This window comes from Schistocerca cancellata, chromosome 2 (genome assembly GCF_023864275.1).
Source record: "Schistocerca cancellata isolate TAMUIC-IGC-003103 chromosome 2, iqSchCanc2.1, whole genome shotgun sequence".
NCBI lineage: Eukaryota > Metazoa > Arthropoda > Insecta > Orthoptera > Acrididae > Schistocerca > Schistocerca cancellata.
In genome coordinates this window covers 599468693-599493806 of record NC_064627.1, presented here as the reverse complement: position 1 = coordinate 599493806, position 25114 = coordinate 599468693, and the positions used below count along the sequence as shown (strand labels likewise).

Below are 25114 nucleotides of genomic sequence, written 5' to 3'. Positions count from 1 at the left end.
AGCAGAAAGGTGGAAGGAGTATATAGAGGGTCTATACAAGGGCGATGTACTTGAGGACAATATTATGGGAATGGAAGAGGATGTAGATGAAGATGAAATGGGAGATATGATACTGCGTGGAGAGTTTGACAGAGCACTGAAAAACCTGAGTCGAAACAAGGCCCCCGGAGTAGACTACATTCCATTAGAACTACTGACAGCCTTGGGAGAGCCAGTTCTGACAAAACTCTACCATCTGGTGAGCAAGATGTATGAGACAGGCGAAATACCCTCAAACTTCAAGAAGAATCTAATAATTCCAATCCCAAAGAAAGCAGGTTTTGACACATGTGAAAATTACCTAACTATCAGTTTAATAAGTCACAGCTGCAAAATACTAACGCGAATTCTTTACAGACGAATGGAAAACCTAGTAGAAGCCGACCTCGGGGAAGATCACTTTGGATTCCGTAGAAATACTGGAACACGTGAGGCACTACTGACCCTATGACGTATCTTAGAAGCTAGATTAAGGAAAGGCAAACCTACGTTTCTAGCATTTGTAGACTTAGAGAAAGTTTTTGACAATGTTGACTGGAATACTCTCTTTCAGTTCTGAAGGTGGCAGGGGTAAAATACAGGGAGCGAAAGGCTATTTACAATTTGTACAGAAACCAGATGGCAGTTATAAGAGTGGAGGGGTATGAAAGGGAAGCAGTGTTTGGGAAGGGAGTGAGACAGGGTTGTAGCCTATCCCCGATGTTATTCAATCTGTATATTGAGCAAGCAATAAAGGAAACAAAAGAAAAGTTCGGAGTAGGTATTAAAATCCATGGAGAAGAAATAAAATCTTTGAGGTTCGCCGAGGACATTGTAATTCTGTCAGAGACAGCAAAGGACTTGGAAGAGCAGTTGAACGGAATGGGCAGTGTCTTGAAAGACGGGTATAAGATGAACATCAACAGAAGCAAAACGAGAATAATGGAATGTAGTCGAATTAAGTCGGGTGATGCTGAGGGAATTAGATTAGAAAATGAGACACTTAAAGTAGTAAAAGAGTTTTGCTATTTGGAGAGCAAAATAACTGATGATGGTCGAAGTAGAGAAGATACAAAATGTAGACTGGCAATGGCAAGGAAAGCGTTTCTGAAGAAGAGAAATTTGTTAACATCGAGTATAGATTTAAATGTCAGGAAGTCGTTACTGAAAGTATTTGTATGGAGTGTAGCCATGTATGGAAGTGAAATGTGAACGATAAATAGTTTAGACAACAAGGGAATAGAAGCTTTCGAAATGTGGTGCTACAGAAGAATGCTGAAGATTAGATGGGTAGATCACGTAACTAATGAGGAGGTATTGAATAGAATTGGGGAGAAGAGGAGCTTGTGGCACAACTTGACTAGAAGAAGGGATCGGTTGGTATGACATGTTCTGAGACATCGAGGGATCACCAATTTAGTATTGGAGGGCAGCGTGGAGGGTAAAAATCGTAGAGGGAGACCAAGAGATGAATACACGAAGCAGATTCAGAAGGATGTAGGCTGCAGTAGGAACTGGGAGATGAAGAAGCTTGCACAGGATAGAGTAGCATGGAGAGCTGCATCAAACCAGTCTCAGGACTGAAGATCACAACAACAACATCACTAACGTCGATTTTCAGTAGGATTTTAGAACATATACTGTATTCGAACATTATGAAGTACCTCGCAGAAAACGATTTATTGACATATAGTCAGCACGGATTCAGAAAATATCGTTCTTGTGAAAGACAACTAGCTCTTTATACTCATGAAGTAATACGTACTATCGCCAGGGGATGTCAAAGTGATTCCATATTTTTAGATTTCCAGAAGGCTTTCGACACCGTTCCTCACAAGCGTCTTATAACCAAACTGCGTTCCTACGGAGTATCGCCTCAGTTGTGCGACTGGATTCGTGATTTACTGTCAGTAAGGTCACAATTCGTAGTAACAGACGGAAAGTCATCGAGTAAAACAGAAGTAATATCCGGCGTTCCCCAAGGCCCTCTATTATTCCTGATCTATATTAACGACATAGGAAACAATCTGAGTAGCCGTCTTAGATTGTTTACAGATGATGCTGTCATTTACCGTCTTGTGAAGTCATCATATGATCAAAAGGACTTGCAAAATTATGTAGATAAGGTATCTGTATGGTGCGAAAAGTGGCAGTTGACCCTGAATAAAGAAAAGGGTGAAGTTATGCTTATGTGTACTGAAAGAAATCAGCTAAATTTCGATTACGCGACAAGTGACACAACTCTGAGGCCTGTAAATTCAACTAAATACTTAGGGATTACAATTACAAATAACCTGAATTGGAACGATCACATAGGTAATATTGAGGGTAGAGCAAACAAAAGACTGCGATTCATTGGCAGAACACTTAGAAGGTGCGACTGGTCTACCAAAGAGACTGTTTACACTACGCTTGTCCGCCCTAATCTGGAGTATTGCTGTGCGGTGTGGGATCCGCATCAGGTGGGACTGACGGATGACATCGAAAAAGTACAAAGATGGGCAGCTCGTTTTGTATTATCGCGAAATAAGGGAAATAGTGTCATAGACATGATACGTGAATTGGAGTGGCAATCATTAAAACAAAGGTGTTTTTCGTTGCGACGGGATCTTCTCATGAAATTTCAATCACCAGTTTTCTCCTCCGATTGCGAAAACATTCTGTTGGCACCCACCTACATAGGGAGGAATGATCATCGCGATGAAATAAGAGAAATCAGGGGCCGCACAGAAAAATTAAAGTGCTCGTTTTTCCCGCGTGCCTTTCGAGAGTGGAAGGATAGAGAGACAGCATGAAGGTTGTTCATTGAACCCTCTGCCAGGCACTTTATTGTGAATAGCAGAGTAATCACGTAGATGTAGACTCAAAGAAATAAAAAGGTTGTTTGCTTTCGTCTGGGAAACTGAATTCCCATTGTATTTGCTGCTAATGTCAACTTACGGAAGTGAAAAATGGACATTTCGTAATCAAAGACTTAAAAAATGAATTTTGCCCGACGAACAACGGAAGTCATGATAATGAATATTACGAAACTATAATGAATTTGGGTCAGCCAGATACCCAGATGAAATTATGGGAAACTGACCGATGAGATTCTGTGTTGGATTGTTAGCGTCAGGAAAAAGAGGTAAAGGGCGATCCAATGGAAGATACATTGACGACATAAAGAGGGAAGCAGGACAAGGAACCGAAAAGCTGAAGATCGCAATGGGTGCTATATGGCTGCTGCTGACGATGACGAAGAACAGGTTGCGGCTAGTCATCGAGACGCTAACCGATTGGCCGTCCTGGACTGGAAACTTGGTTGATGGACTTGTGATTAAAAAATATTGCCACCATCCGTTAACTTTAGACAGACGACTATTCCACCACCTAGCGACCTCTGAGCTTCACCTACCTTCAGTGTGTCAATCACTCTCCATTGTTACTCGTCCTATGAATGATGGCTCGATGCCATCTGATCAAGTTGGCTATACAGGTCGCGTTCTCTCATTGTTACTGCATGAACCCCTACATCACTTTCAAAACTGCAGTAATTAAGAATTTATATACGTGTATCCCGATTATCTTGATCACTGAAAGCAACTTTCGATCTAAGGTGTATCAAGCAAACATCCTTTATCTAACAGGGGGACTATCTTTCTAGTATCTTTGTTCTCTACGAACATATGAACTGTTGTACTTTTTTTTCAACAGCATCCTCTGTTTCTTTATTCTGTAACACACGTCCTCCTGTCAAGAATTGTGAGCAAATCGGAAAAGGAGGAAATCGAAATATTTGAGATGTGGTGCGGTAAAAGAATGTTGAAAATTAGGTAGATCGATAAAGAATCAGGAGGTTCTCCCCAAATCGGCGAGGAGAGAAATGTTTGGAAGACAGAGATAAAGATGGGATCCGAACGATGGGACATGTGTTACGAAATTAGGGAATGAGTGAGCTGTGTATGGTACAAACTGTAGGGGAAAACAAATATTGGATTGTACCCAACAAATACTTGAAGACGTTGGGTGGAAGTCCATTTCTGAGATGAGGCTGGCACAGGAGACTGAGTTGTGTCGGGCGCAGTCAAACCAGTCATAAGAGCGATTGCCCCCATATTCCCTCCCCCCCCTCCAGCCCTAAAAGAAGAAACTACTAAAATCTGTTCGGCAAAGTATTGATGGCTATCCGCAACTATATCTGGATCCAGTATGATGGAATCAATGGTTATGCACAAGAACAGTAAAGTGTTCACAGTATGAGGCAATGGATAGATGGTCCTCGTGCGTTACCCTGATGTAAAGTCCTTTGATGCCAAGGATGTTATGTACTCCGAATACCTTTCCCGATATTACAGCCGGGCGAAGTGGCCGAGCGGTTCTAGGCGCTACAGCCTGGAACCGCCTGACCGCTACGGTCACAGGTTCTAATCCTGCCTCGGGCATGGATGTGTGTGATGTCCTTAGGTTCGTTAGGTTTAAGTAGTTCTAAGTTCTAGGGGACTGATGACCTCAGAAGTTAAGTCCCATAGTGCTCAGAGCCATGTGAACCATTTTTGAACAGACATTACAGAGGATCTTATAAAGACTGAGACATTTGGATCGTCTTTAGTGTGAAGCTATTCCATATGCAATGAGGTTCAGAACACACTGTTCAGCACCTATTGTCAACCGATACGTGTATGCGTGTAATTAAAGGAAACGTGTGTACAGATATTCTCCATTCTCAGAAACTTAACGGGCGCGTCATGTGTATAATTCATATCCGACGAGCTAAAAGTAAGTGTTCCTCAGAAAAGATGATAATACACTGTGTGTGTGTGTGTATGTGTGTGTGTGTGTGTGTGTGTGTGAGAGAGAGAGAGAGAGAGAGCGAGAGAGAGAGATGCATATGGCCCCTCTCCGACACACAATAAGGTGGCTTTCGGAGTCTACATGGAGATGTAGATGTAGATTGTCCCTCTAAGCTGTTCAGTGAGCTTCTGAAACACACTGTAAAGCTGTTTCTTGTGTGGCTGGTTTTGAAATGATAACAATTCGCCATGTGTTCCAAGAAATAGCTTTTGGATTAATCTGCCACCTCATTCTTTTTCACACTTCAGTTTACACGAGTAATACCAATTTACTGTTTTATCTTATTAGATTTTTAATTATAATAGAAGGCAGCGTATATTTTTGCTGTTGCCTAAATGAAATACAAATTACTAGGACCAGTACCGAAGAAGAGTATCGACAATTGTCTAGAAAAACTCTTACATCCATTTAATTTTTCAGTCGAATCAGATATCCTGTATCACCAGTTAAGTAATTATTGTGGATTGAGTGTTTCTCTTTCAGCTTGAATAATTGTTATGAGTAAAGTGAAGGAAAATGAAACATTGGTCAAATAACTGCTAACAAAATCCTGTTCGTTTTTGATAGCGGTAGTTGTTCCCGTTCTGCACAACTATGTCTCGTATTACAAGCGATTAATCATTACTACGAATTCCATCATATCTACATCTACATCTACATAAATACCTCGTACCACTACTAGTCATTTTCCTCCCTGTCTCACTCCTAAACACATTGTGTGAAAAACGACTGTCTACATGACTCCGTAAGGGCGTAAGCTCTTCGTGCTCCTTAGATGGAATGTACTTTGGCGGCAGTAGAATATTTCCGCCGTCACCTTCAAACCCCAGTTCTCTTAATTTTTCTCGTAGTATTCCTTGAAAAGACTATCGCTTTCTCTTCACTTGAGTTCACCAAGCGTCTCCGTAATGACTGCGTGTCGTTAGAACATACCAGTAACAAATATGGCAGCCCCCGTCTGAATTCCTTCGATGTCGTCATATGGATCCGAAACACTCCAGCAATACTCAAGAATAACTCGCACTAGGGTCCTGCTTGCGGCCTCCCTTATAAATGAATCACACCTTCCTAAACTTCTCTCAATAAACCGAAATCGACAATTCGCCTTCTCTACAACAATCCTCGTATGTCCGTTCCATTTTGTATCGCTTTGTAACGTTTAGCCCAAAGATATTTAAACGACGCGACAATGTTCAAAAATGGTTCAAATGGCTCTGAGCTCTATGGGACTTAACTGCTGTGTTCATCAGTCCCCTAGAACTTAGAACTACTTAAACCTAACTAACCTAAGGACATCACACACATCCATGCCCGAGGCAGGATTCGAACCTGCGACCGTAGCGGTCACGCGGTTCCAGACTGTAGCGCCTAGAACCGCACGGCCACTTCGGCCGGCGACGCGACAATGTCAAGCACGACATAACTAATAGTGTATCCGAATATTACAGATACGTTTTTCCTGCTGCTCCGCATTAAATTACATTTTTCTTCATTTAGAGCTAACTGCCGTTCATCACACAAACTAGAAATTTGATCGAGGTCATCTTGTATACTCCTGTAGTCACTCAACGACGACGCCTTCACCAGCAAACAAACGAAGATGGGTGCTCACAATGTCCGTCAGACCATAGAGAGTAAAAGCGGTCCTATCAAACTTCCTGGACCACTCCTGACGATACCTTTGTCTCTTTGACTTCGAAGACAAAGTACTGGGTTCCATTACACAAGATGTCTTCCAGCTACTCACATACATGGAATCTACGTATTCCATGTGTTCGTACCTTGGTTAACAGTCTGCAGTGGTGCACCGTATCAAGTAAATTTCAGAAATCTACGGAACAGGAATCTCTCCGTGGTTCGCAGGATATCGTATGAGAAAACGGTGAGCTGATTTTCGCACAAGCGATGCTTTCTACATCTGTGCTGATTCGTGGACCGAAGTTTATGGGTCTCAAGGAACTTTTTCATATTCGAACTGTGAATATATTCAAGAATTATGCAGCAAACCCATGTTAAGAATACGGGACAACTATTTTGCGGATTCGTTTTTTCACACTTCCCGTGTATAAAGAAGATACTTCGCCTTTTTTACAGTCACGTTTGGTCAAAGGGGTCACAGCTTAGGACATACTTCTCAGTGGATTTTCTGAAGAACTGGTTAACTGCATGTCCCGTGGGTGCGGGGATAATAATTAGAAACGAGTTCGCTGTGCATGAAAACGTACATTATCACTACGACGATAGAAAAAATTTTCAAAACACAATATAAAACCTGTCATCCAGTTTTCTGTCCAATGTGGATTTGCTTTAAGAAATAAATCATGGAACGAACAGGCTGTAATAGATTTATTATCAGTGCTGTTAACTAATTCCTACTCCTAGGTATTTTGATGCGCTTGTAGCAGACCTCTACCTTCACATAACACATGGCTAAGTAGCCAGTACACGTTTAAAGGCACATATCGCATTCATGTGTGTGTGTATGTGTGTGTGTGTGTGTGTGTGTGTGTGTGTAGCACAAATACAACCAACAGTTGTTTTAAACTCTACAAAGAATCACCATTAATTCAATCTGGATTACAGGAACTTGTATTTGCTATAGAAATATAGTATTTTTGAGGTATTTCATATCATCCAAATCTATCTTGATGGCTTATTCTTACCTTTACAAAAATACTTGAATGGACTCTATACCAGTGCTAAGTATTCTAAGCAGATGCATTGATTTGTTTACTCATGAATCGGTTTTATTGCTTTTTTTGCAGTATCTCTCAAGCAGAAATTTTGTGTCTAGAAAAGTTTAGAAAATAAAAGTATATTTCATCATATTGACAAGTAAATATTAGCTTACTCTGTGTTTGTTTAAGTCGCTCCATATTAGTATCACCAGTCATAAAAGGAACCAGGTTGTAGCGGCCTTCAGCGACAAGGGTCCACGGCTCTTCCGTCAGAAATGCACCGTCGTTTTCCGGTTCGGCAGTGGGTGTCCAGATGCAGTCGAACAAACTTAGGCTTTCCTGTAACAACAAATTACTGTTTTGTACGTCGTTTGCTAAGTACATTTCCCGAATTACCAATTTAATGAACAATAGAGACATCTAAGCCAAAAATTGTTTTGAGTTTTAGTTTATTCGTACTTAATTTCACGTCAAGTATTATACTGTTATTATCATAACCTTTGCTATTACGTATTAGGTTAATCAGACCACTTATGAGAATGGAAAAATAAATTATCATATCTCTCAATTAGTACCACAAGTCAGTAGAAAAGGCAGTCTACAACGTACTCTGGAAATTAACACGTTGAGTACCGATGTCTTTATTCGACGTTATTGACAGATACCCCACGATATGTCTTGATACACAACACTTTATACCACCGTTCTTCGCCAAACCTTATCTGTCATTGCCCCCGCATAGGAAACAAGGTAGGTACAGATTTGGGTTTACAGGTAGGTATAGATTTGAGTTAAAGTGCCGTATACGCTGCGAACAGAGGGGTTCATGCTCGCAATTACGACCAGCGCTCGCATGTTCGGTGCCGTCGATTTCTCTGGCGAGCACCAAAGGCGCCGTCAGGCTCAGCGCTGGCAGCAGTGTTACGTGCCCGAAACTTCGGCGCGCTTTGCGATTTGTCACACAGGATGCTCAATTTTTTCCCGGCTCATGCGCTCCTTGTGAGCCAGTGTACACGCACCTTAACGCGGCTACCTACCTGGACAAACTATTTCAATGGAAAAAAAAAATTATGGAAGTCGTGGAAGGGGAAAATTTGAACGACCAGACTGAAAATAGTTGATATTACTGCTTAGTCAGCAAACAGAAATGCAAAATACTCGACCTAATCCCTTGCTTCGCAACCAAACCTCTCGATGTGTCAATGGCAGCGCTTGCCCGCTGTTTTATTACGTTAGTGTTAAAAGAAAACAGAAACTGATTTTATTTTCTTACTTCCGTTATTCGTATTTCGTTGTATTCGGTCTCCAGACCGGGGCTGGGGCATTATGCAGCATTTCGGATGAGGACTGTAGTCTACATCTAGTGCCCCCGGCACATCATCTGAGAGTTGCTCATTCTGATGCACATGGTCTGGCTGGGTTGCCGGCGCTCGGCGAGAGAGTGGCGGGTTCTTAAGGGGCTCCGAAAAGGCTCAAAATCATGATAAGTTCAATTTTTACTTTTTTGCGTTTTCTGAATCTGCAGACTATTACCTTTTAATAGATATATAATTTATTCAATTCCGAAGACTACAACTATTTTTAAATTTTTTTTGAAATGTGTTCTACATGGGCGTGACCCACTGTGGCGCTGTTAAACTGCTGTCAAATGGTGTTATGATTAACGTCCGTGTTCATCAGGTACATTTTAGTGATGTGAGATAAAGTATGTGTTGTGGCTAACCTGTGATGGTTCAATATATATCGCTGGTGTGATTGTCGATTGTTTCATGTTTATTTACTCTGTCGTTATCTCGAAAATATTCGTAATTAATTCTGTTTCTTGAGTCTCTGTTTTGTTGAAGTATAATAATGAGTAAAAGTAAAGTTATTAGAACTCCTCTGAAGGCTTTTAAGAAAAGGAGAAATGTTGGAAAGCCAAAGGTATGTGTTATTACTGTAAATAATAACATTCTAACATGGTACGAGCGATGTTTGCTTTAGACAAGGAACGCCTTCGGGCTGCAGACAGGGCTGTAAAGAGTCTAGAAATACAAGCAAGAGTAAACAGGAGGAGGAACAAGAGGAAGCTGGAGGAGGAGTTTGCAGAGGATGAAGATAATCCATCCTATGGATCTGGAATGCACTAAAAAGTTAATCCAATCTTTGTCGCTCGATTCCCAAAACTTTTATTTTCTCATACTAATTACATGTTTTCTAAGGATCTTCCAAACATATTTGTTTCAAACTTTCAGTAAATGTTACACAGTACCTTCTGCATAATTTAACACAGCCTTTTTCCAAAAAACTATATATTTTTGAATATATAAATAAAAAATAGCAAAAAAATGTTGTGAATTTTAATTACAATTGAAAAAAAATCATCTTTAATAACTGAACTAAAATTTTGTAAAATCCCTGTGGTAAGTTGTAGCCCATATTCCAATAAATAATCTGTAAAAAGTTCAGCTTCCTACCTCAAATACTTTGTGAGGAAAGATGTAATTTATAAGCGTTATTTTAACATTGTAAGTATAGGGCGTTCCGGAGCCCCTTAAATGCTTTGGCACAAGGCGAATGTGGGTGCAGGTCACACAGCTGTTCCCTGACACTTTACCTGTTGACAGACACAAGGTGCTGTCAACTGATGAGACTGTATCTGAGCCAGAACAGAACACTTCATCTGTGGGAATTGTGCACGAATTTCCTGAAAGTTATGGGCAAGCGCAGAGAGTGGCTAAGGTATGTAATCCGAAATATAATCTTAGGTGTATATGAATCAACTAACGGATATAGCTGGCAGCTCGCGAAGAAAGGCCAGTGAGCTCACATTGTGTTTGTACAATGATTTTGAACTTTATCCAATTACATTCCGCTTCTTCGTCTTCAGAACTGAATGTTTAATATTGACTATTCAGGTACTACGCAATCTGTTCCTGCCGCTCTTGAAAAGTATCCTAAATTTCTAAGTTCTCTTTGTAGATAACACCTGCAGCAGCTGATGTTTTAACAACCTTACTGTTACTGTTTCCCTCCTCTAATTCAAAAAGTTCTCGTCTATTAGTTACTACGAGTTCCTGAGTAGATTCTATAGCTACTTGCTGGAAGTAATTTACACAACGCAAACCTTAATCTTCCTTCCTTCTGTTAATATTCATTAAGTAATGTTGACGAAATGGTTAAATGTAAAGAAATGCGATCATTTACAAATTCTGAAAACAAACTTAGTGTAACGATTTCTTAATGTACGGGTCTACACCGTCAGCGTATCGTCTAAATGGCGAAAATTTTAACCACCGTAGGCTGTCAGTTTCATTCCTTTAATGCACCGTGCATTTAAATTACACTACTGGCCTTAGGCTATTACCAGATGTCCGAAAGTAATACCAAAAGTACAGTAAACGGGTATCAGATGTAAGGACCGTTTTACGACAGTAGCGAGGGACAGTAATGTTGTGCCACTTTATGATTTGTGTAATGACAACAAGGGCAGAGGCTATTTTCGACAGTGACATAAAAAACTGACGCAACTTTATAAAAATGTAATAAGATCACGTAGCATCATTGCAGCAATAACGAAGGTTTAGTTACGCCTGTAAGTATTGTCAAAGTCCTTCATATCAGATGTTTAATAAGAGTTAACGACACGTACACAACACTGCCATCACATAATTGCAACTCCCTCTGGTGATAACTTTGTCTCTGTAAAATGACATCTGTAAAATGGCAGTTCTTACTATGCTCTGTGTTTGATGTTTGTTTCTCGCGATTTGTAGTAAAGATGTCTTACGTACTCACTGTACTTTTGGTATTATTTGCAGACATTTGATGATGGCTGTAGGCCGAAACTGTCCAGCAGGGTAATTTATACGCATGGCGTGTTAAAGAATAAACTGACAGCCTGCGGTAGTTAAAAAGATTCCACCATTTACACAAATTTGGTGTGGTTAATCACTTATTCTTTTAAAACAGAACGGATTTACGGAATGGAAAAACGGCTAAACCAAAGAAAATACACTACACGCATGAAAAGTTAGTCTCCTTCACAACTTGAACCAGTTTATAGTTAAGCCAAGTTGATGCCGCATTCAGTATACTCAAAATTTTATACCTATTCCTCTGCTTTCACAACGAAAAAAAGAATATCTCCAAAAAGATGTACTGCTAGCTGCAAGAGAGTCATGGACTTTTTCCGATAAAATGCGCCGGACAGGGTTCACGAGTAGTATAAAAACAGCCTAATAACGCAAATTAGGAGGAGTAAATTTGAGAGTGTAGATAAAAATTTATTTCGATGATAAGCGATTGCTGCAACATAACATTTGTAAGTAGCTCTACCACGCTTGTAAATGTATCAGTAAAAATTCATGAATTCCAAGGACATAAGTTTCTCTTTGCTCAGAAAGTACAATCACTATTTCTAGATCAAAGAATGAAGTTAAAAGACAGTACATACCTCTTCCGACAGAGCAGCAGTGATGTTCGTCACTAATGCACTGGCCTTTGCGGTTTTCAGGAAATTTAAGAGATCAGCGGAATTTTCACCCTCATAGCCTAGGTATTTGGCAAACCGCACCGCTCTGTCTGGAGCGCTTTTTTTGAATGCCCAAGTGTTTGATGCTGCTCCACTCATCGCTATGGCGTTCTTGAAGAGACCTAATGATCAGTGAAAGTTTACAATTAAAAACAGCAGTCAGGTAGCACTGAAGAGAAACGAATACGTTAATGCGGAAAAGGTTAAGACTTCAACCGTTCACTTAAGCCGAGGGGCGACAAGGGAAGAAGGATATTGTTTTCCGTTCAAGAGAGAAGCCATAGACTGTCTTCCGAAAAAAAAGATCATTTACAGGCTTTAGTGAAACGCAGTAAAAAATCCATTTGCATGTTGCGAAACGGCTGAAGAAGCCCAAAACCCACGATGTAGTGTAGAGATGCTTACGTCTCAGGTGAACCTGTTTCATGGTACTGCATCGTGTGATCGCCTGCGTCGTATGATCACCTTCGCAGAAAATATTTTTCTGAGGTTATGTTGCAACGTTAAGAGAAAGATCTGCCTATGCCCGTATTGTAGATAGAAAAGTTATTACTGCATGCCTCTGACAATAGAAGTCACTATAGACGGAGGAATCTGTTAAGGAGTAAAAAAGAGAACCGCCCCTGCACATAGGATAAACAGAAAGTAATTGTATCTAGACGGCCGAACAGAAAATATAGGCACAGACTTACGAACCGAGTTTTACCAATGTGCTTCCCTGCCTTTCCAGACGATATCTATGGTGTCTATGCAGGAGGCACGGATATATGGTTAGAGGAATGAAAATACTCACTTCATTGAGTACAATAGAGACAGTCTATAGGTGATTGTGCTGTTCCAGTTCATAACTATAGATATCACTAGATCCAGTGACCTCGGGAACCACAGTGACGTGTTAACAAACCTACATACTGTAATGCAAACAATTTATGCTAGACGAAATCGTGACTTTTATGAACTTCAACTGATAACGCAACAACTGCGTTTTCGATAAATTGTGACATTGAGGAAAACTGTATAGACAAATACATATTTTGCTAGTTTAAATAAATCAATCTCATGGTGGACGTAAATCCTCCAGAATGCATAGTGGCAAGGTGAATAAGTGTCTGGTTATATCTGTTTGTACGCTTCAGCTGATCTACCCTCCTGGAAATGGAAAAAAGAACACATTGACACCGGTGTATCAGACCCACCATACTTGCTCCGGACACTGCGAGAGGGCTGTACAAGCAATGATCACACGCACGGCACAGCGGACACACCAGGAACCGCGGTGTTGGCCGTCGAATGGCGCTAGCTGCGCAGCATTTGTGCACCGCCGCCGTCAGTGTCAGCCAGTTTGCCGTGGCATACGGAGCTCCATCGCAGTCTTTAACACTGGTAGCATGCCGCGACAGCGTGGACGTGAACCGTATGTGCAGTTGACGGACTTTGAGCGAGGGCGTATAGTGGGCATGCGGGAGGCCGGGTGGACGTACCGCCGAATTGCTCAACACGTGGGGCGTGAGGTCTCCACAGTACATCGATGTTGTCGCCAGTGGTCGGCGGAAGGTGTACGTGCCCGTCGACCTGGGACCGGACCGCAGCGACGCACGGATGCACGCCAAGACCGCAGTGCCGTAGGGGACCGCACCGCCACTTCCCAGAAAATTAGGGACACTGTTGCTCCTGGGGTATCGGCGAGGACCATTCGCAACCGTCTCCATGAAGCTGGGCTACGGTCCCGCACACCGTTAGGCCGTCTTCCGCTCACGCCCCAACATAGTGCAGCCCGCCTCCAGTGGTGTCGCGACAGGCGTGAATGGAGGGACGAATGGAGACGTGTCGTCTTCAGCGATGAGAGTCGCTTCTGCCTTGATGCCAATGATGGTTGTATGCGTGTTTGGCGCCGTGCAGGTGAGCGCCACAATGAGGACTGCATACGACCGAGGCACACAGGGCCAACACCCGGCATCATGGTGTGGGGAGCGATCTCCTACACTGGCCGTACACTGGTGATCGTCGAGGGGACACTGAATAGTGCACGGTACATCCAAACCGTCATCGAACCCATCGTTCTACCATTCCTAGACCGGCAAGGGAACTTGCTGTTCCAACAGGACAATGCACGTCCGCATGTATCCCGTGCCACCCAACGTGCTCTAGAAGGTGTAAGTCAACTACCCTGGCCAGCAAGATCTCCGGATCTGTCCCCCATTGAGCATGTTTGGGACTGGATGAAGCGTCGTCTCACGCGGTCTGCACGTCCAGCACGAACGCTGGTCCAACTGAGGCGCCAGGTGGAAATGGCATGGCAAGCCGTTCCACAGGACTACATCCAGCATCTCTACGATCGTCTCCATGGGAGAATAGCAGCCTGCATTGCTGCGAAAGGTGGATATACACTGTACTAGTGCCGACATTGTGCATGCTCTGTTGCCTGTGTCTATGTGCCTGTGGTTCTGTCAGTGTGATCATGTGATGTATCTGACCCCAGGAATGTGTCAATAAAGTTTCCCCTTCCTGGGACAATGAATTCACGGTGTTCTTATTTCAATTTCCAGGAGTGTATATACGCTGTGCCATGTTCGCTGCTCCGTAATTGCCATACAAAAACATTCTTTAATTGGGTTATGCATCTCCGAAATAAACGGGTTGGACAAAAACATGGAAACACAAAGAACACAGCACAGTACCACACGTAATATTGTGTAGGAAAGCCTAAGCAGTGAAAGCAGCTTCCAGTCGTCTCGGAATGGATAAATATAGGCCCCGTTTGCTTTTCAAGGAATCTTATACCATTGCTTCTGCTAAACAGCATCGAGTTCAAGTAATGATGATGGACAGCAATCACGCACCCTTGTTTACATAGAAGACAATAGTGGCTCTATAATATTGAGATATGGTGGCAGTGACGGTAATGAGAAATGCGACAGCTCATCATGGTGCTTAGGAAACCAGTGTTGGACGATGCGAACTGTGTGACCAAGAGAGCTGCCGTCTTGGAACACTGCATTCCATTCCAGAACAATCACTGTACCATGCCACAGACCTGATCAGACAAAATGGCCACGTAACACTTGGCAGTTGTGCCACTTTGCAGAGTCACTATGGGTTCCATTGAATATTACGATATGGTTGTCCAAATCCTCACCGAATCCCCTCCACGTTTCACTCTAGGCAGCAAGCCGTCTCCGTCGCAGCGTTGGAACGGCGTGCGATAGATGCAACCTCGGCCAGAAGTTGGAAACAGTCTGAGACAAGGCTCATCAGATCAACTGATTTTCTTCCTTTCCTCCACAACCCAGGTTTTATGGCTTCGGCTCCACTTTCCCCTGTTGTGCGCATTTACATCAGTGATGTGTGGTTTTGGAATTGCGGTTTGCCACGCACTTCTGTGCTTATGTGGCTCCCATCGTGTTGTTTTGGTGATGACAAGTTTCGCGAGTGCAACATTCAGTTCTGCAGCTGTCGGCCTCTCATTATTCGTCACAATCCACTTCAACGACCGCGCGTCACGATCAGTCAACACACATATTCGTCCGCATTGTGACTTGGCGGATGATGTTCTTCCCCTCTCCCTGTATGCTGTATACATCTTCCATACAGTCACTCTTGAAACACGCGAATACTTCCATTGCCTTGGTCACGAGCACCATTAATTTGCTCACATTAGAATTCACTTAGCTCCGGCGTAGTGCACTCACATCTACATAGAAGTCTGTTCTGACCACGGCGGACACTTTCAACGTACTGAGGACATTGCACATGTGCCGTTCGTAATCAAATACAACAGCGCAACCTACGGAATTTGTATTTATGTTGAAGCATGCGTATCTCGCTTTGTTTCCACAATTTTGTCCATTGGCCGTATATCAGTATTCTGTTTTCTTTCCCGAGAAGATCTTCCGCAACTGATGGATAGGGGGAGATGTACATACGCCAAGGGCACCAAGATGAGATCAGATTTCTTTCAGGAGCGTTTAAATAAGCAATTCATCTGTTGCACTCGTGTGACTCATATAGCAGATCTACATACGGAGGTACGAGCCCTGCCTTCGTATGAGCCGCAGGAAATAAACCTTTGTGCAAATGGTTTTCTCGTACAAATCTACAAAAACTCTATGAACCTCAGCCCATCAGTGTTAATCTCGACGCCATGAAAACAACAGATTAAGCAATAGGCGCCCTGTATTTCTATAATTTAGTTATCAGGCACGCATAACATGTTGTAACTCTAGACACTAATATGAGTTCAGTATATGATGTTGAATATATTTGATTAAGTCTGTTGCATTATGTGAACCTATTCATTGATACCAGATCATGGTAAATGATGGATGTTGCTGAGGGCATGCGGCGATGCAAATGTAACAGCAATAAAATATCACGCAAGACGATTCAATATGTTTCATTCACCAAAATACGATGAAATTTTATATCTTTTGATTATCAAATATGTTCCATCTTCTACCTAAGTTCGCGATTTCGTACCAGATAAGGAGATACTTCTCGTTGCGTTTGGTGGAAACATAATTTTTCTCCGCCGTGATAGAGAGTAACTGTAACTTGTTTCCAATTATGAAACCCGCCACTATCTTAAAGGCTTGAAAACCCAAACATGAAAAGCTATTTTTTGCCCATACGAAGAGAAATCGAATTTTATAGCTTTTAAGTAAGGTTTACAGTAGTAAGCTCTGATTTAGTAGCGTTTCCTATCTGTAATGCCTTAATTCTTTCATCAAAGAGAAAAGGGGAACAGATGACAACGATAACAAAGAAGTATGGCTCGTAGTGCCACAGCTATAAGAGAATTTCTTCCTGTTAAACTTTCCATTTGTTGCTGATAACGTGTGTGAAACAATTCCTTAACTGAATTTAGCTCACTCAACGTATATGACATTACTAAAGTATTTATCGTTTTTCACTGACACTTTGGAAAGCCACCACTTAACACCGTATTAGGATCACAGTTTGCCAGGAAGCACCCCACAAGAACATCATACATAATTGGCTTCCACTGCGTTGTGCTAAATTTACGTGTCCACTTTCCTGAAACATTATTTTGTTGTTATATTCTTCATCAATCGTCTTCCTTATACTCTTCTGACGTAAATATAAGGGGTACACTTCCTTTGTAAGGCAGTACGGCTCCCAAGTATCGAAACAGTGGTGCCTGTCCACCTCTCTATGTCTCCTTCACACACCCACACACCCACTCACACACACACACACACACACACACACACACACACTCAAAATATATATAATTGTAAGTTTCTTGTGAAGAGATCTTCTAGATGACACAATTAATTTGAAAAATTTACAGTAGTTACCTTTGCTCAATGGAGATAGAACGTGGTAATGAACGGATGCACCTCCAGCGCTTTGACCGAAAATGGTTACTTTTTGTGGATCACCTCCAAATGCCTCTATGTTTCTCTGCACCCATCGAAGTGCCTCTGTCTGGTCCTTAAGACCCATGTTCCCAGGGACCAGATCATCTCCGGTGCTTAGGAAACCTACGATAATTTAGTATTGTGAGCTAAAGAGCACACTTAGACACATACTAACAAATCAGTAACATAAAAACTTATAACAACAATCAAAATTTTGTACTAAATGCTTAAAGTCGAAATATAGGATTTATGACAGCACATTTCTAAGGGATTTACACTGTATTACGTTAATGCTTTTCATGTACAATTATTTGCCGAAATAAACCCAAATTAGATATCTATAATACATGCACGGAAAGTACGTTTTCTTCACTTTACAAACATTAAAGTTCTTCATAAGTTACAGGAAGAATTACATTTAAATTAGGCACCAGCACTCAGTCAAGACTTTCAGAAGCAAAACATTCAAACTCTGGACTGTAGCTGTTAAAACTGACACGTGTATCTCCGCATAACTGAATATATACACACACACAACTTTCGAAATAACTATGTACTTTGCTATTGGATTGCATTCATGACGCCATATCATGTTAACGTTAATCTAGTGTCATCTTTAATACTTTATTATGTTTTTGTTGTTCCTTTCGTTGCGTATGTGAAAGTAATGATGAGAAGATAAAGAGTACAGAGATCTGCGGTAGAACTCAATTTTCGTTGTCATATTTTTTGAGAGTGATATGGAATCAAGGTACTAAAAATCAGAGTACTTCCGGAACATCTCCTCCTGTGGGTAGAAGTGAAAGTAAAATTGATGCTGGAAGGTAGGCCAGCTCGCAACTAGCATTTTACTCGAAGGGTATACAACGACTATATTGCCGAATACACTGAATAAAGTCGTGTAGATATTACTGTAAAAGAGAATAACATGAACGCCGACTGAGAAACTAGATACAGTAGTTTGGGAACAGCCCTAAAACCTTCTTCAGCCATTGTGCGTTCACATCTTGTGTGTAACGAATTGTACTGTCTGAGAATCGATAGAAGCTAGCTGAAGGCTGCTTCCGTGGACGGAAAAGGCTGGCTGCCCCACACAGTGAGAATGTAATTACGAGACAGCTTCCTGTAAGTGCAGAAAACTAAGAGATTTCCGACTGTCGTGGATGTAATAAGTTCTGGTGGTAAGGCTCTGGCGCGGCACCGTACCGTCTACTGCATATTTACACTTCAGTCGAAGCCATCTGTCTGCAAACCACAGCGTCACGTTATACCCGAATTTGGCTTTAGCTCATCCGCCGATCGAAAACGCAGCTGACTGCAATTTAACAAAAACTTGAATTTGAATCTCATCTTACAAATCTTTTCAAACGCTTGAGTTCAGCAACATTTGTTCTGAGTATAATAGCTGATTTTGGTTATGAAATCATTTGAAAATGTTCGCAATTTTCCGTTGACCGATATGGTATGGAACAATTCTCTGGGAAATTTCCACAAGCAGACACAAAGTGATTGACCACTGTACAGAATATGGATGATACCAGTGCTTCATTTGTTTGGCCATAGTGTCAATAGTTGCAGGAGACATTTTAAATATCTCTCTATAAATCCAGGGAAGTGTGTATTTTTGTCAAGAAACGTGTGTCATTTAATCAATGTAAAACATCGTCATTGGTCTGCAGTAAAATATATTTATAGTTGGCTTGCTTTCTAAATCTAAAGGATCTACTAAGACATGTTTATGTTCATATCAGGAATTGTTGTCTGCTTACCCATTTTTGAGTTATTCTCTTGAAGGACACTGCCGTTCTGTTAGCATACGCTCACATTGTTTTGCAGCACTTCACATTTCTTGATGTGAAATACGACGCAACGTAACACTACTGATTTTGTTTACATATTTCTGGCTGAACATGTCTCTCGTTTTTTTCTTTCGTGTGTGTGTTTGTTTTTTGGCTGAGTAATGTTGCCACGAAAAGAACATTTTTAGTCTGGTGAAAACTACAGCTACCTCTTAAGTTGGCATAAACAGAACTTTTTAGACCAACGAAAGCTAGCGGTTAAGCTGGCAACACTTTTCACACTAAAACAGACATACGTTTACCTAGAAGTATTGTATGTAAAAAGAAAAAGAAAAACAGTAGTGCTGCTACGTTGTGTCGTCGTTTCGCATGAAGAAATGTGTACAGTAGAAAAGCAATGTGGGATTATGGAAATACTTTAGCAGTGCCACACGATATAGTAGGTAAAACATACGCAAGCAGACGACATTTGCTGATGTGAGCGAGAATTGGACACGAGATACCGTAAGTGAAATTAACATCTTATGTAAGAAACTTATGTTGTATACATGGAAGAACCCTGGAGATACTAAACGGTATCAGATAGATTATATAATGGTAAGACAGAGATTTAGGAACCAGGTTTTAAATTGTAAGACATTTCCAGGGGCAGATGTGGACTCTGACCACAATCTACTGGTTATGACCTGTAGATTAAAACTGAAGAAACTGCAAAAAGGTGGGAATTTAAGGAGATGGGACCTGGATAAACTGAAAGAACCAGAGGTTGTACAGAGTTTCAGGGAGAGCATAAGGGAACAATTGACAGGAATGGGGGAAAGAAATACAGTAGAAGAAGAGTGGGTAGCTTTGAGGGATGAAGTAGTGAAGGCAGCAGAGGATCAAGTAGGAAAAAGACGAGGGCTAGTAGAAATCCCTGGGTAACAGAAGAAATATTGAATTTAATTGATGAAAGGAGAAAATATAAAAATGCAGTAAATGAAGCAGGCAAAAAGGAATACAAACGCCTCAAAAATGAGATCGACAGGAAGTGCAAAATGGCTAAGAAGGCATGGCTAGAGCACAAATGTAAGGATGTAGAGGCTTATCTCACTAGGGGTAAGATAGATACCGCCTACAGGAAAATTAAAGAGACCTTTGGAGATAAGAGAACCACTTGTATGAACATCAAGAGCTCAGATGGAAACCCAGTTCTAAGCAAAGAAGGGAAAGCAGAAAGGTGGAAGGAGTATAAAGAGGGTCTATACAAGGGCGATGTACTTGAGGACAATATTATGGAAATGGAAGAGGATGTAGATGAAGATGAAATGGGAGATACGATACTGCGTGAAGAGTTTGACAGAGCACTGAAAGACCTGAGTCGAAACAAGGCCCCCGGAATAGACAACATTCAATTGGAACTACTGACGGCCTTGGGAGAGCCAGTCCTGACTAAACTCTACCATCTGGTGAGCAAGATGTATGAAACAGGCGAAATACCATCAGACTTAAAGAAGAATATAATAATTGCAATCCCAAAGAAAGCAGGTGTTGACAGATGTGAATATTACCGAACAATCAGTTTAATAAGCCACAGCTGCAAAATACTAACACGAATTCTTTACAGACGAATGGAAAAACTAGTAGAAGCCGACCTCGGGGAAGATCAGTTTGGATTCCGAAAAATACTGGAACACGTGAGGTAATACTGACCTTACAACTTACCTTAGAAGAAAGATTAGGGACGGCAAATATACGTTTCTAGCATTTGTAGACTTAGAGAAAGCTTTTGACAATGTTGACTGGAATACTCTCTTTTAAATTATGAAGGTGCAGGGATAAAATACAGGGAGCGAAAGAGAAACCAGATGGCAGTTGTAAGAGTCGAGGGACATGAAAGGGAAGCAGTGGTTGGGAATGGATTAAGGCAGGGTTGTAGCCTCTCCCCGATGTTATTCAATCTGTATATTGAGCAAGCAGTAAAGGAAACAAAAGAAAAGTTCGGAGTAGGTATTAAAATCCATGGAGAAGAAATAAAAACTTTGAGGTTCGCCGATGACATTGTAATTCAGTCAGAGACAACAAAGGACTTGGAAGAGCAGTTGAATGGAATGGACAGTGTCTTGAAAGGAGGATATAAGATGAACATCAACAAAAGCAAAACGAGGATAATGGAATGTAGTCGAATTAAGTCGGGTGATGCTGAGGGAATTAGATTAGGAAATGAGACACTTAAAGTAGTAAAGGGGTTTTGCTATTTGGGGAGCAAAATAACTGATGATGATCGAAGTAGAGAGGATATAAAATGTAGACTGGCAATGGCAAGGAAAGCGTTTCTGAAGAAGAGGAATTTGTTAACATCGAGTATAAATTTAAGTGTAAGGAAGTCGTTTCTGAAAGTATTTGTATGGAGTGTAGCCATGTATGGATGTGAAATATGGACGATAAATAGTTTGGACAAGAAGGGAATAGAAGCTTTCGAAATGTGGTGCTACAGAAGAATGCTGAAGATTAGATGGGTAGATCACATAACTAATGAGGAAGTATTGAATAGGATTGGGGAGAAGACGAGTTTGTGGCACAACTTGACCAGAAGAAGAGATCGGTTGGTAGGACATGTTCTGAGGGATCAAGGGATCACCAATTTAGTATTGGAGGGCAGCGTGGAGGGTAAAAATCGTAGAGGGAGACCAAGAGATGAATACACTAAGCAGATTCAGAAGAATGTAGGTTGCAGTAGGTACTGGGAGATGAAGCAGCTTGCACAGGATAGAGTAGCATGGAGAGCTGCATCAAACCAGTCTCAGGACTGAAGACCACAACAACAACAACATGTAAGAAACTATTTGTAGATCTAGAAATCAATGACGTTTTATATCAAGAAAACAAAACCCTTTTTGTGACTTATACATGCCATTTTTATAGTTGCACAGATCGATTTAATAAACTTTAGTAAAGAAAACATCATATATCCATTCTAGAAATTAAAGTGGGCAACACATTAAAAAAAATTACATACCAACAAGAACCTCTCAGTACACGTACATTTTTAGGATATTTGTTGCGATGAATGAGGCACAATTTGAAGATAATCGTAGCATTCATAAATTTAATGCTAAGAACACAAGTAGCTTCCACTGGCCACAACTTAACTTTACACTGGCACAGAAAGGAACAAAGTATGCAACCATGAAAAAATGTTTAGCCACCTACCACGCGAAGTGAAGGTAGACAGTAAAATACTTTAAAACAAACTCAAATCATTTCTACTTGACATCTCATTCTATTCAACAGAAGAAAATTGTGAGCGATAGTATACATTAAAAAGGGGGAAAATTCAGTTACGTAAATGGCCACGATGTAACTATTTGTAAACATATTAGCACATTATACGTCGGTGAGAGTTCACGAGAATATGATCCATGGAGCATGCAAACATTAAGCTGAACTAAACTTAAGCCTGGTTTGGACCATGGATGTACAGCTTCACGTTCTGCCTCACCAGTCTGTTGCTGGTTCGGGAACTCCATGAACTCGTTTGGGTTGCCATGATAATGGTCGGATTCGGATCGATTGGGGATACACACTTTGATAATAAAAAAGACATTTGGTATACAGGGGGTAAGTAAGTGAGAGGCAAGAATGCTTAGTGCTCTGATCTTCAGGCAGGATTTCACAATAAGCCAAGAAATTTGTGGGCCAGCCGTTGGTGTAATTCTGTAGCTGGGCTCTGCAATGGTGGTGTTGTAGTAGCCTGCAATGTAACGTTTCCCAGCAGTGGGTCGTTATTTGCTGAGAATGCAAATTTGGAAAAAGTAGAAGACACATTAGAGACACAATAGAAGGGGTATTTTTGATGAAGCAGCTGAATGAAACAATTGCTATCATAAATACCTGTCAAAGAAAACAGGGAACCACTGAAGAGGAAGATGTAGATACAGTATTTAAAGGAACCAACGTGATTCCAGTTTCATTTTATGACTGAAGTGTACTGTTTATAGTGGTTTTCAGTTTATGCATCAAGGATAGCTACTGCACGGAATCTCATCTGCTCCCGGGGCCTTGTTTCGACTTAGGTCCTTCAGTGTTCTGTCAAATGCTCCTCATAGTTTTATATATTTCATCTTTATCTACGTCCTCTTTCAGTTTCATAAAAACTGCCTTCAAGTTCATCTCCTTAGTATAGACCGTCTATAAATTCCTTCCAACTTTCAGCTTTTCCTTCCTTGCTTATGACCAGGCTTCCAGCTAAGCTCTCATATTCGTACATCTGCTTCTCTTTCCCCCAAAGGCCTCTTTAATTTTCCTGTAGGCTATAACTATCCTTCCTCTAGTGCTATAAGCTTCTAAATCGTTACATTTGTCCTCTAGCCATTCTTCATATCAATCCTAATTTTAGATGTTTCTTTCTCTTTGCCTGCTTCAGTTGTTACATTTTTATGTTTTCTGCTTTCATCAATTAAATTAAATGTCTGAAACTTCCTGGCAGATTAAAACTGTGTGCCCGACCAAGACTCGAACTCGGGACCTTTGCCTTTCACGGGCAAGTGCTCTACCTTCTGAGCCACCGAAGCACGACTCACGCCCGGTACTCATAGCTCTACTTCTGCCAGTACCTCGTCTCCTACCTTCCAAACTTTACAGAAGCTCTCCTGCGAACCTTGCAGAACTAGCACTCCTGAAAGAAAGGATATTGCGGAGACATGGCTTAGCCACAGCCTGGGGGATGTTTCCAGAATGAGATTTTCACTCTGCAGCGGAGTGTGCGCTGATATGAAACTTCCTGGCAGATTAAAACTGTGTGCCCGACCGAGACTTGAACTCGGGACCTTTGCCTTTTGCCCGCGAAAGGCAAAGGTCCCGAGTTCGAGTCTCGGTCGGGCACACAGTTTTAATCTGCCAGGAAGTTTCATATCAGCGCACAGTCCGCTGCAGAGTGAAAATCTCATTCTGGAAATTAATTGTCTGTTACGTTATTCAAGGATTTCCACTAGGCGTTGTCTTTTTGTCTACGAGGTCCTCCGCTGCCTTCACTATTGCATCTCTCGAAGCCACCTATTCGTCTTCTTCTACTGTATTCCTTTCACCTGTTCCAGTCAATCGTTTTCTAATTCTCCCTCTGAAACTCTCAGAAACCTTGGTTCTTTCAACTTATTTAGTGCCATCTTCTTAATTCACTATCATTTCGCAATTTCTTCAGTTTTGGTTTCCAGTCAACAACCAATAAATTGTGGGTAGACTGCACATCTGCCCCTGCAAGCGTCTTACAATTTAAAATCTGTTTCCGGAACGTCTGTCTCACCATTATGTAGTCAATCTTAAAGCTTGCGGTACCTCCAGGTCACTTCCATGTATACAGCCTTGTTTCGTGGTTCTCAAACCAAGTCTTAGCGATGATTAAAATATACTCAGTTGGCGGCTTTCTCATTTATTCCTTTTCATATTCACCTACTATTTTTCATTCTCTTTCTTTCCCCACGACCGAATTCCATTCCCACATCACAATTAAATTTTTGTCTCTGGTAACTATCTGAAGGATTTCTTTCATCTCACTATACATTTCCTGAATCTCTTCGTCATCTGCGAAGATAGTTGGCATACAGACTTGTACTACGGTGGTGGCTGTGGGCTTCATGTAATGCTTTCACTATGGAGTCCACAGTAGCTTATCCACATTCCTATTATGTTATTCATTATTAAACCTACTCCTGCATTACCCCTATTTTTGCTGTTTATCACCCTGTATTCACCTGACCAGACGTCCTGTTCTTCCTGCAACCTAGCTTCAGTAATTCCAACTTGATCTAACTTGAAACTATTCATTTTTCTTTTTAAATTCTCTAACCTATTCGTCCGATTAAGGAATCTAACATCGCTCGCTGCGAATCGTAGAACGCCGGTTTCGATTCTGCT

The 25114-nt window shown here is 41.3% G+C and overlaps 1 protein-coding gene across 1 annotated transcript in view; it reads right to left on the bottom strand.

Moving 5' to 3' along the window:
* LOC126162238 (esterase FE4-like) overlaps positions 1–25114 on the bottom strand; it is a 75143-nt gene that overhangs the window by 25994 nt on the left and 24035 nt on the right. The window contains exons 5-7 of the mRNA XM_049918610.1: positions 17361–17546; positions 11965–12164; positions 7703–7868 (exon numbers count right to left, since the gene is read on the bottom strand). Coding sequence (XP_049774567.1) covers positions 7703–7868; positions 11965–12164; positions 17361–17546 — 552 coding nt within the window. The remainder of the gene's footprint in view (positions 1–7702; positions 7869–11964; positions 12165–17360; positions 17547–25114) is intronic.